Raw genomic sequence first — 12,459 nt, 5'->3', positions numbered from 1 at the left:
GAGGGGCGGCGGCGGCGGCCTTGGCGGTGCACTCACCACGACAATGTATTGTTTTCAGGTGCGTAAACGGCTGTCAAAAAACACGCACGCAACGAGCATTCAAGCCTCGAAAACGTTTCTCTCTCTCTGTGTGTGTGTGTATCATGCGCGCGCGCAAGTCATCAGCGCGGCGCAAACAAAAAAACAAAAAAATGTGTGTGTCTGTGTCCACAGGTAAGGTTGGTCGTTCGGTCAAGGTAAAAAAGCCCGTGCCGGTGTCGTGTCGCGAGTGCCTTGCTCACTTGTTTCGCATTCTGTTCCAGCCAAAACACGCACGGCCGAAGCCTCGCGTCCCCACCGCTTGCGTGGGCGCTCGCTCGATCGGCTCGCACTTCTGAAACCGAGAGCCCGAGATCGTGTGTCGGTCGCTCTGTGTGCTCTGCATAGGTATCTATCTGCACGCCAATGTACTATGTGTGTGTATATATAAAACACTGTACCCAATGCCCGCCGTGTTTGCAACCAGTCGCTCGTTTTCTATGGACCCTCCGGTGTCTGCTCTGCCGCACGTGCCGTCCTGCAGCGTCCGCAGCAAAACCACTGGCTTTGTAACAAGGCCAAGTAGCAGCCGCACATACGTGCCTTTTGTGTACGTACAGCGAAATAACCGGTGTAACGAAATCTCTTTATTATCCCCTAAAAAAGGGGGATAGCTGCTTGACTGCAAAGCCATGGCGAAGCGGTTCACGATAGTTTTTCGGGAAAAGGGAGACGTACTAGCGTAAAGGCGTACCTGAGCAGTAGATGCAAACACCAGTTTTAGTGGTGACGTCTGGTGACGCCGCGGTGAACCAAATCCCGTAGGGCCCTTAGTTCTATGACTGATAACTATGATGCTGACATAATTGTGTCAGCAGCGGTGTAATTTCCCCAAGCGTATTCGTGTATCTCTCTTTTTTTTTTTTCGAATTGAGAAAGTGCGACACGAGAGCGCTTCTTGCTCATTATGGCTCATCCCAGCGTCACGTGGCGGCGCAAGGGCTACCGGATACATCTTCCGGTATTAAGTTGTAAGTCTACGTTTCGCTAAACCTATTTAAGTACAGTAGTGGTAAACGAAATATTTGCCCCTGTTTCGATATAAAGGCCGCGCTACGTCACGGCTACGCTAACTATCTGTAATATATCGTAGCGGCGCGACTATCACCTCCGAAGCAGGCCAAGAAGGAGATGGGCTCACGTGCAGGTAGCGCGAGAATAGAACACCGCCTCCCACAATATAATTTACAATGTGCGATTCCTTATACCATCTCAGCGCTATGCAGCAGAGAGAATGCACTGTCTGTTGGGCACTGCTGCTTTTTTTTTTTTTAGATCCCTAGCCTGCTTACAGACCGCTCATACATCCGTGTAGCTACCCGTCTCGTGGAAGCGGCAGCGCTGAGGCTATTCTCCCATTATTTTTTACGCGCAGAACAGCGAATCAACCACTGTTCAACCACGTTGTTCCACTAACGCTGCTACAAAACAGCATTTTAAAACGCTTGTCCACAGTCACATGTGGCCAACGCCGCCTCTCCATGTTGTGATTCTAAATTTTCCATGGCGCAAAAAGCAATCAAGAGGCAGTTAGGTGCACATATGTTTTGCAGCCATTTTCTATTTTAGCTCCATCGTATCATGGATCGCAACAGTCAATCGACTAGCCCGGTTGTGCTATTTCATTTTTGCGTAATGACTTTTTTGCCCCGAATGCGACAATTTTCTTTCGTCACTTTTTTTTTGCACGATTACATTTATGCAATGACGCACGTCACTCAAAAACATCACTTGACTTTCTTAGCCTTCGTCGTTTCTTAACCTTCGTCGTGTCACAGCGCACAAAGAAAAAACGGCACGAAACAGCAAACGCTAAACTCAATATATATATATGTACATTGCCCCGAGTTCCGACATAATAGCGCATGCATATGCACAGGTTCGCTGTAAGCAGACGCCCGCTTGAGTCCTTCCGGGAAGTCCGAACTGTTCATTCTGCTCTGCAAGCGCGATCGAGACCTACAAAAACGTCGCTCAAGTGCCACAGCGTAGCAGTTTGCATACACTCCTGTATAAATAATGCTTGGACGCATCAGTGTAGCGAGTCGTAAAGGTATTCCGCTTCAGTGCGAATCGAAGATATGAGACAAACTGAAAGCATAAACTCGACTCGCCCATAACCATAACTCTATTCTAAACCGTGTTTGCCCTTCGGAGCGTGTTAGCAGCGCTTTTCCTCTTTCTTTCTTGTTTCTTCGTTTGTCAAGTGGCGAGCGGAATATAATACGTCTTCAGGCGAGGCCATTTCTCTGTTTGATTGCACGTTGGAGGCTGCCGCGAGCGCCCGCAATGCTCCAACGCGGACCGGTTCAGGCTCGATTCGTCTTGAACCGGGTGCGAGGACGCGACGGAAAGGCGTCCTCGGAATATATGCGCGTTCACTAGATGGAGCGTAAACGTTTGCGGACGAAAGAATGCGCAACAGAATCTAAAAAAAAAAAAGGGAGGAAGAAGATGCACCCTTGAGGAGGTCAATCTGCCTGACCTCGGACACGAGGGAGATTCATTTGAGTTCTAGCTGCAGCCTAACGCACGAGCAAAAAAAGTTAGAAAGAAAGAAATCCCTGCGAGGGTTGGTGTTGCACGCGCCATATTTTTTATAAGCTCGCCCGTTGACAAGACTTAAATAGACGCACTTGCGCGTTGCATGCAATAGAGCGATCGATTCTCAGCACAGCCTGCTCTCCAGAGTCAACGACTGCTTGTTTCAACAAGCGCTAGGAGTTATACATTACGCCCGCTCGAATTCCGCAGCAAACAGTTTCGCAGAGCCGAAGGTGGCTGACACCGGCCTTGCCTGAACTTGGCAGGCAAACTGTCTATGTAGCGTAAAAAAACAAATGTGTAGTTTTTTTTTGCTTTATTTAATTCAGCGGCAGTGACTGATGCCACTACATGCCAGTACCAACAGAAAAAAAACAACTGCGACGCACATGTGTCAGCCTGGTTTCTTTCAGTGCACGCCTCCACACTGCGTCTATACCGTATTTGTATGTGTTATACGGGGAGGTACAATATTTATCCGGGAATATGAAGTCCAATGTTCTTGCAGAGATAGCCACAATGTTTAATTGGAACCGATATTATCGCAGAATGAAGTCAACTCCTTGGCGCTCACTTTGCAGTTTCTTTTCCCTTATTTACGTATAGCTAAAGACCTGAGCTCATTTTTACATGCCTTAATACTTAACACATTTTCAACATTTATGGCTTCGTCCTTGTGCATTGGGGGAATCGAAGTTGTACCTTAAGCGCTGTACGTGATGTCGCGCATGTTTCCTTCTTCAGTGGTCTTGAATAGTGCATACCAAGAAAGAAAGGAAATAGTTGAAGGAACTGTTTGCAGCGTGCGTTTGTATCTCGTGTTACATCATTCTTGCACAAGAATGATCAGTGTTTCACATTATTGTGTGCCTGTTCTTCGTTGCCATTTAAAGACGCAGTGCTCAAAGCCGTGGGGACCACATTGCATGCTCGGAGGGCTACGCAAGGGAGTGCGACTTGCGGTGTCGTTTCCAAGTCGTACTATTTCGCGTAGGCCTTCGAGCACGCCATGGGGCTACAACACCGAAACACTTTGGTTTAATGATATGGCAAAGAATTGCCCACAAGCAGGCTCTTCGTTTGGTTATTGATGCATGCCGTGTGTTCTTGCGTGTCGAGCAATGCCGATCACGTGTCAAAGAATTGCTTGTCAAAAGAAACCAGGCTGTCGAGCGCGGTGTCGGCATGCGGCGGAGCAGACCGCGGAGAGAGGTCGACAGACTCGCGCTGCGAGAGTGAACCACGTGACTTGAGGCGGCTTTGCCGCCCCGTCTGTTCTTGCTTCTCGGGTGTGCAGTCCGCGTTCGCGCGTTCATACTATATACTCGCTTCCAGCGCCGCGGGGTCACGAAAGCCTTCGTGGCCCTAAACTGCGCTCCTCTCTTTGTAGGTCGGAGAGGAGCGAAACATTTGGTCCTCCCCCCCTTCGCCCATCCGCCCTGCCCTCTTCCCGACGACGCCCCTTTGCCCCCTCCCGCTTCCCTTACCCGTGCTCTACCCGAGACCCTCTACGAAGCCCCACTTCCCCTCGCCGACAAACTGCGCGACGACGTGAAGGACTGCACGCCGAGGCACGCGCCATCCCTTCCCAGCCTCGTATCCTTGCCCCTGCGCCTCGAAGCGTCTTCCACCACGAACTAGCACGCTTGTTCTTTTCCCTCGCGTGTCTACCCGTTCTTGCCCCTTGGTTACCACACTGCCCGTGCACGAGATGACCCGTGCGCTTGCTCAAGAGATCCCGTCGCGCCCGTAGCTTGCGGCGTATCTTATCGTCGGCCGCCGCGGCTTTCGATGGCATTATTTCGCGGAGAGGCAAATTGGCATCCTCATCGCGTGTTAGCGGGCAAATAGGGTTAGGCCTTGCCGACATCATATTACTAGGCTAAGAGGCGGCACTCTACAGTCGCAATCTGCGAGACACAGATGAGCTTCCGGCGTACAGCTGACGGATGGTACAGCGCCTAGCTTCAAAGGAGGTGGAAAATCGAGAGTCCTGTCATTGCACATTTTGGTCACCGGATCATGAGCATGATCTGGATGAGCCTTTGAGGTTTGCCTCCCTGCTCCAATAAAGTGTGAACATGGATAGGACTTCCATCTAGGCGCACGTTCCCGTGATTAGACACATGAAATCAGACTCCCAGAAGAAAGCTATGTGGTTATTTTTAAATTATCGGGTTTTACGTGCGAGAACCACGATATGATTATGAGGCACGCCGTAGTGGGGGACTCCGAAAATTTGGACCACCTGGGTTTTTTTTAACGTGCGCCTAAATCTAAGCACACGGGTGTTTTCGCATTTCGCCCCCATCAAAATGCGGTCGTCGTGGGCGGGATTCGATACCGCGACCTCGTGCTCGGCAGTCCAACACCATAGCCACTGAACAACCACGCCCGGTAAAGCTATGCGGTTCTCTGGAATCACCATTCTAGCTACGTGTCGTAAGGTGTTATCAAATTATATGCCGCAGAAATTCACCGAAATCGCATTTACCATCGTATTCTGCGCATAACATTCAGTATACCAGTTTAATGGCACCCGGCATGACAGCTACATGTCATCTTAGCGTGTTTAGTTCGAACGCAGGTCAAGAAGTCTGTTTTGCCTCAACACACAGTCCAGTAACCAATGCATTCTAATACGATGACGCACAGTAAAGGCGTAAGATACGATCCATCGCGTCTGTGCTAAACGCCTGCTTGACTCCTTACTGACGAGTTCAGGTCATCGAAAGAATGCTTCTGCTCATTAATTAATAACCTACAGCTTCCATGTTGTCACTTACCCTTCTTGCTTTCCTATGCAAAAAAGGAGCACTCACTTTATAAAAGTGGTGAAATGCTTCGTAAAACAACCTATAGCACGCTCCAAGTTTGCGCGCCGTCCCCGTATCGTCCCTCCAGGGCCCAAGCCACCGGATGAGTGCACCCTGGTCGCATGTCAAGCCCCACTTTTCGCTTCGTACTCGCATGCCTGCGTCCTCTCGTTTCCTTTTATCCCTAATTCGCTGGACGCGCGGATAGTCACGTCTTTCCCCCTTTCAACCTAGCCGCACCACATTCCTCAGTCGCTAGGCTTCACTTTCACCCCTCCCAACCGCGACTCTCCCCGTTATTTCTGGGCACCTCTCCTCCCTAGACGTCTTTTTTCACCTTCCCCCTTCCTAGACATTTCCCTACATTGCATCCATTTCCCTTCTTATATTCCTTTCTTTTTTTTTTGACGTTTCTTCCCCTCAAGTCACAAATTACTTCCTTTTGCTTTTGTCCCTAAGTCCTTCCCTTCACCAACCACCTTGTTCCTACCATTTCCTTTCCTCCGTGCCTCAAACGCCCCTCTGCCTCAGTCCACATGTCCTTTTCCTTTTTTTCTCCTCCTTCCTCCCCTCTGCGGCTTCTTTCTCTGGCGACGACGGTGCCCCCGTGCGACGCGAGAGAAGTCCTCGAGGAGGAGGAGTTTTTCTGTGGTGGTGGGTGTTTAGGGGACACAGGCATCAGAGCCCCGATGCGCTTCGATCGAGCCAGGGGCTCTGACCCAAGAGCGAAGCTCTCAGGACGAGGAGCGAAGAAGCGGGCCGTGGGGGGCCGCCTCTCCACGGCGCGCCTTTTCCTCCTCTCCACACGCTGCTAGCAACAACAGGTCAGTCCCCGAGGACCCCCAAAACTATCTTTGTTTCTTCCTGCTTTTTTCTCTTTCTCTCTCTCTTACTTATACGCGCACAGCCTTCGGAGTAATGCGCAAGAGAATTGTTAGAGTTTGAACGCTTTCATATGCTGTGATTGTAGCAAGCTTGAATAGCTGGCTCTGGTTGCACAAAGCAGATGGCTCTGACGCAGACACGTAGAACGACGACACCAACACATTTGAAGATGAGTTGAAGTTGTGCGTGTGTGTCGTCGTTCTCGTTCGTCTGCGTACATAGAAACACATTCATGTGGTGTTCTTCCTAATGAACGTGGGTGTCTGATGGTCTCTTGGAGGAACGTGGTAAATGACGTGGATTTACCATGTGTCAACCCAGAACGCCACATGAATGGTGCAAGTTTTATCGCACGAATTATGCAGATCATTGCGTAAGATGTTCCTCTATAAACTTACCTCTATTGAGGCGAGACGTGTTTTTCTTGTTTTTTTTAAAATGTAATTGACACGGTGCTACTAATGCCGTTGAAAAAAAAAAAGAAGAAGAAAAGAAACTGCATCTGGTATGCCTATGCGATTTATCAGTGTGAATCGTGCATGTTTGTGTGATATTGAAGAACTTACGGCTGGATATGTGATGTCGCGAATTTGCAAGAATGAAACGACAGACCAAATTTAGACAAGGCTGCTGAGTCTCGGGCAACGCTAGAAGACGAGGCTTAGAGCGAGAAATGCGACTCGTGAGACCCATGATCGTGGCGTTATCCCTCGATCTAAGAGTCGCTCTAATTCCCGACACTTCGTGCTCACCACGCGCGCTGCAGATTCTCTCTTTCGTTCGCCGAGTCAGCTTTTTGAAGGCACACTTAGGCCAGTCGTAGTCTTTCGACCTCAACAATAGGCTCCAAAATTTTCTCTCGAGCAGGTTTATAAAATCGAAGCACTCGTCGCTGTCACTTCTTTAGGACACGTTAGTCTATGTCATTCCGCACAGAATGTTTTACAATCACACCATTTGAATAGGCTACAGATAAGGTTTCACAGTTTGGCATGCCCAGTGGCCCTTGTTGGCTGTTACTTTTTCAACACGTTTGATTTTCAATAAAAAAGAAGTTTCTGGATCGATTAGAACGCCCCGAGCGCTTTGCCTCCAAAATTAGAGCCAATGTCAGTGAACATTTATTGGTTTCGCCCGGTGTTGCCTCATTTTTTTTTTTCAAAACATTTCACTGCTCCGAGCAAATTCGTAGCAGCCTGGATATGGCCCAATTCTAGCCACCATAGCTTGGAAGACCGCCTTAGGTCTAGTAGCGTTGCATTATTATTATTATTATTATTATTATTATTATTATTATTATTATTATTATTATTATTATTATTATTATTATTATTATTATTATTATTATGAAGATCTTACGCTTGCGCGGTTCTCTCGGTGGCTTGGCTTGATTTGGTCTGTCGTTCACCGAAAGTATGGCAGAAGTTCTACAGCCGCAAGGAATGGCGCAATATTCAAGTGCCTCACTTGTATCGCGTAGAGAAACTTTCAGCATGACAAAGTCAACTTATTTCCTTGAGCGAAGGGTGTACTCCTTCTAAACTATATCTTTCATGCGCTAAAAGTCCCGAGCGAAGGCCTTTATGCGACACCAAAACTGACGCTCTTCTTTTCGCTTTTGACTTCCACAAGCAGACATGCGTAATTTTATTCACGGAAATCTGTTTGTGTTCTAGATGCGCTCAACTGCGGCATAGTTGCTCGAACAATTAAACACGGCTTACTACAGCATTGTAGTACATACTGGGCTTGACCAGCTATGACTTGCGTAGATCACTTGTGCTGCAATCATCTTAATGTGCTACCTCTTTAGCGCAGCAGACCTGTTAGACAAAGGGTCATTGGTGCCAACTCTAGGTAAGAATAAGCTTAACTAAGTAGTAGTTTGTCCCTAATTTGGAGCAATAACGAATGAAAGTTTTGAGGTACACGTGAATCCCCAGTAGTTAACGATACGCCAAGCCGCAACAGCCTAGAGTACCTCATCCAGTGTTTACAAGAAGCGATGTGTACTCCATCATTCCAACAGTATTAAATCTTGAGCGCGAAAGCACGCTGGAGGCTCAGGTGTAGAAGTTAACTACAACAAACGTTACTTAACGCCATGCATAGCTAGGACCTGGCGAACTGCGTGGCAAAAAGAAAGTGCTATATCGAAGCGCGCGAAATTGTGTAAAAATTGGACCTAAGCCCAGCTCGGTGGTGGTGCAATTTTGGCAGAGCGCGCCAAGGCTAAGACAGATGCGCTCGTCAAAGAACCTTGGCCTTGTACACTGAGATTCAGCCAAGCCTGCCGCAGCCGCCATAGTTCCCCTAGCTGAACAATCTTGCTCTTACACACATACACACACACACACACACACACACACACACACACACACACACACACACACACACACACACACACACACACACACACACACACACACACACACACACACACACACACACACACACACGCGCGCGCGCACACACACACAAACTCTCTCTCTCTCTCACTCTCTTTCTTTCTTTTTCTGTGCCTCAAAGCCACGCAATGCCACTTTCCAGGACATGAATAGCGAAAAAAGAAAAGCTGGGGAAAAGGGATGAGAACATTCAGTTTAGCGTTTACCTTAGCAGTAACGTTATTTTCAGAGCGTGTGTTTTAGCACAGGCGTAACTTTCGCAAAGCTAGCGCAACATCGCCGCAACATGGGCCGCGCTCAGCCATTCAACGATTACATCATTATTCTAACTTAGAACTAGGAGGAAAGTTAACCAGGAACACGTTTCTGTTTGTTAGGGGACGCGTGTTTTTTGTTGTTATTTACCTGGAATACAGAAAGAAATCCTGAATAATTCCCGCACTGAAGCCACATGAAAAGTTCAGTGGCAATAACACGCAGATCGCGCAAAAACGAGCACAATTTGGCTTCACCTAAGCCGTGGTAACTGCGCAGCGAAGCCACCTTGCAATAAAACCTGCACGGGTTTTTATTTATTTCAATTTTTTTTAAAGTCGGTGTGATGTTCAGATAAGGATAGTCATTTGAAACACAGAATATGAATATTTGTGCTTCTAAACAACCTTTTAAGTCGACGTGCTCAACTTCAACGGTATTTTTCGTTCCTGACTGCTTTCCTGCAGAGTAGAAAGTAGAAAGAAAAAAAAATCTGTGGAACTGAACAACTAAATGCTGGCAGCAATGAGAGAGTTTCTATGTAGTCTCGCATTATTTAATGCCGCATTTATTTATTTGCTTTGTAAGGAATCAAATATCATGATCATTTATTGAGGAAGAAATGTGATACGAATATTGCGAGAAGGTCAGGTGTAAATGCAACTTGAACTCCATGCACAAAGATGCCACGATGAAAATCGAGTCTATGGGACATTTTGGTGGCAGAAAAAAGTGACTGGTTAAATGTGTGTCATTCATAAGTTTTTTGTACAGGACCGACCTCTCTCAGGCACAACACCTCATTAGTAGTCAGTCCTATGTAGCTTCAACGTTTCTATTGCGCCTCACGCAAATATAGATTCTAGCAAGGTGAGCCTGCCGGCCTCCACTTCAAGATTAAACAGCTATAAGGGTTTGGTTGCTAATGAAGTGGTTCTTTTCCCTAAGATGGGGCGATCCTGTACATTGTGGTGTTTCCTGCGATGATGACTCTGTGTGTTGTCGCAGTCACGTGAACCGAAGGTAGGCGAAGCTCGAAGCTAATCCCTTAGATTATTAATCTCTTTGACACAGCGACTAAAGAGCCGACTGAGAAAGATATGCGAAACCGAATAAATCTTCGTTGACCAAGGATGTCGCCAGTCTTTCCGTTAAGAACGGTCCTCCTCTCTTGCTCACAGTAAGCGACGTCGCTGGCAGATAACGCTCTCTCCTTACTCTACACTCTCGCTCTAGCCTCAATGGGGGGAGGGGGGAGGAGGGGGAGAGAATGGAGGAGAGAATGGAGCTCGTCGGCTGGCTCCACCTTTCGGCGTTGCAACATCGGAAATAGAGGGAGAGTTAACTGGAAGTACAATACAGCTGACGATGTGTAGAGGAAGCCGACGCAGACTGCGATGTCTGGGAAAACTTCCTTTGTCCATCTATTGTTTTTTATACACTCATTCGTCTGCCGGGGAAGGCGCTTATGTCCTCGCGTACGTTCCCTAAAACTGGGCTTATACAAACCTCATTCAAGTACGCACTTGTCGCTTGGGTGTGGCTATTCGCGAGCTCGCAAGTTTCCGCTTGACGGAATTCAAAATTTGATGGAATGTCAAAAGGGCCGAAGGATGTATTGCCCGCCCAAGCTTTTGGCTCCGTATACGTACTAGATAGAGTGCCTTTGATTTCACGTGACTGCGACTTCACATATTTTTTCTTCTTGCTTATAGTCCCTGTTCAATCTCTCTATTAATTCTCTTTGATGCGGGCTGTTTCCTTGCAGAGCAATCTAGACGAGCAAGATGTTGTGGGGGATGTCAAGCGCGTCTAACTATATTGCTTACACACCCGGTGGCATCCGCCTCCCGGGTGCCTTAGTGTGGGACTTCTTCATGGTCCCGCATAGAAAGCGAAGCTTCACGTTTCCCCGCTCCCCTTTACCTTGACGCTGTGTTTTTAGTCAGATTCTTTTTTCTTTTTGTCACCATGCACTCTCACTGAAATGATTGATTGGTCAATTATGAAAGGTTCGCCGATCCCACTTGTAAGGGTTGAGTCAACACCGATTAATATTTAAGACTCGGGAGAGGCAGAAGAATACCTAATCACTCTGAAAATGGAATATTTGAACCTTGTGCAACAAATGGGCCTGTTTTCTCTGTCTAACGAAAATCGGACACCCCTGTGGTGCTTCAGACGAACCTTTCACTGAAGTGTGTGATATGCTTTTGTGTGCGTTCGTCGCGCGTTCGCTTTTTCAATGCTCTATACGTTCAAATATCCGAACAGTGATCGCTTTTTCATTCTTTTGCAATGCGTGATACTTGTGAATAGATAAGCGAGCTCCTCGGCGTTTCTAACACCACCACGTTCTTTGCGTGTGTCTGTGTGCTTCGTTTTACAGGTGCTTTCCTGGTGCCATTTTTCATTAGCATCGTCCTCTGCGGTGTGCCCTTATTTGTTATGGAAGTGTCGATCGGACAATACTTGAACACGGGAGGCATCGGCATCTGGAACCTGGTGCCCATGTTCAAAGGTATGCCCGCTCTCATCTTGCTGCCTTTAGAAAGAAACGCCTTTCCGGAACCCTCATAAAAACATACGCACATTTATCTGTGAAGCCAGTGAAACAGACTAAAGATAATTTCCATAGGCTACTTGTGATCCCTAAACTGTCTATGGGGATTATAAGGGCACGTAAGTTGGTAGGACGATTAGGACAATGAATAGGATGTGGGGTGCGATTACTGCAGGAAAACAAGGACAGCTAAGGGCTACTTAACCGGACGGAGGCTCTCGCTACATTTAACGTACGATGCGCAGGCACATTCACTGCTTGCATTGTTCGCTCACATTATCGAACATGCACCATAAGTGCGTTCACAGTCGTTGTTCAACGTGCATTCATACCGAGATCGCATACATTTTCTTCGAACATCCATTGTTGGCGCGAAAAACATGCGCAGATGGCAGTGCTTCGATGTGAGCAAAACGTTTGTAGTGCTGTTAGTTACTCTTCCGTAAAATAAGTAGAGGGCTACATGATATTTTCACACGCTCCCGAATCATGTATTTTAATTTGCTGGAAAACTTCAGTGGCCTTAAGAAGGAAATGCCATGCTTTTCTCCGCCCCTTGGGCATCTTTGTTTTCAACTAATGCCACAGTGATCTTCCAGTCGTGTCCAAATTGTGTCGCAGCTCACAAAAAGAGTTGTTGTGAGAAGGCCCGATCACGCTTTTTTTATTACTGCCCGGTCTGCGTGAGCTAAAATACTATTCCTAATTTGTTTTCCATACGTGAATTCTTTTTCCCACCATAAGACGGCTATTACATATACGCTGCCGGTAACACCTAATATATTCCAAGCTATTTGGCTACGGTGCTGCTGCTTCTTCATTTGCAGCAAGCATCGCGCAGATTGAAACTGCCCTTTTTTCTTCCTTCATCTATAGTAGCTAATTTCAGGCGTGATAAACAATTCGTGTA

At 47.4% G+C, this 12,459-nt stretch overlaps 1 protein-coding gene across 1 annotated transcript in view; it reads left to right on the top strand.

The window, feature by feature from the left end:
- LOC135906876 (sodium- and chloride-dependent GABA transporter 1-like) overlaps positions 1–12,459 on the top strand; it is a 61,849-nt gene that overhangs the window by 27,783 nt on the left and 21,607 nt on the right. The window contains exon 2 of the mRNA XM_065438506.2: positions 11,376–11,507. Coding sequence (XP_065294578.2) covers positions 11,376–11,507 — 132 coding nt within the window. The remainder of the gene's footprint in view (positions 1–11,375; positions 11,508–12,459) is intronic.

Source organism: Dermacentor albipictus, chromosome 5, assembly GCF_038994185.2.
Source record: "Dermacentor albipictus isolate Rhodes 1998 colony chromosome 5, USDA_Dalb.pri_finalv2, whole genome shotgun sequence".
NCBI lineage: Eukaryota > Metazoa > Arthropoda > Arachnida > Ixodida > Ixodidae > Dermacentor > Dermacentor albipictus.
The sequence above is the reverse complement of the archived record's forward strand: the minus strand, read 5'-3'. Positions and strand labels throughout refer to the sequence as shown.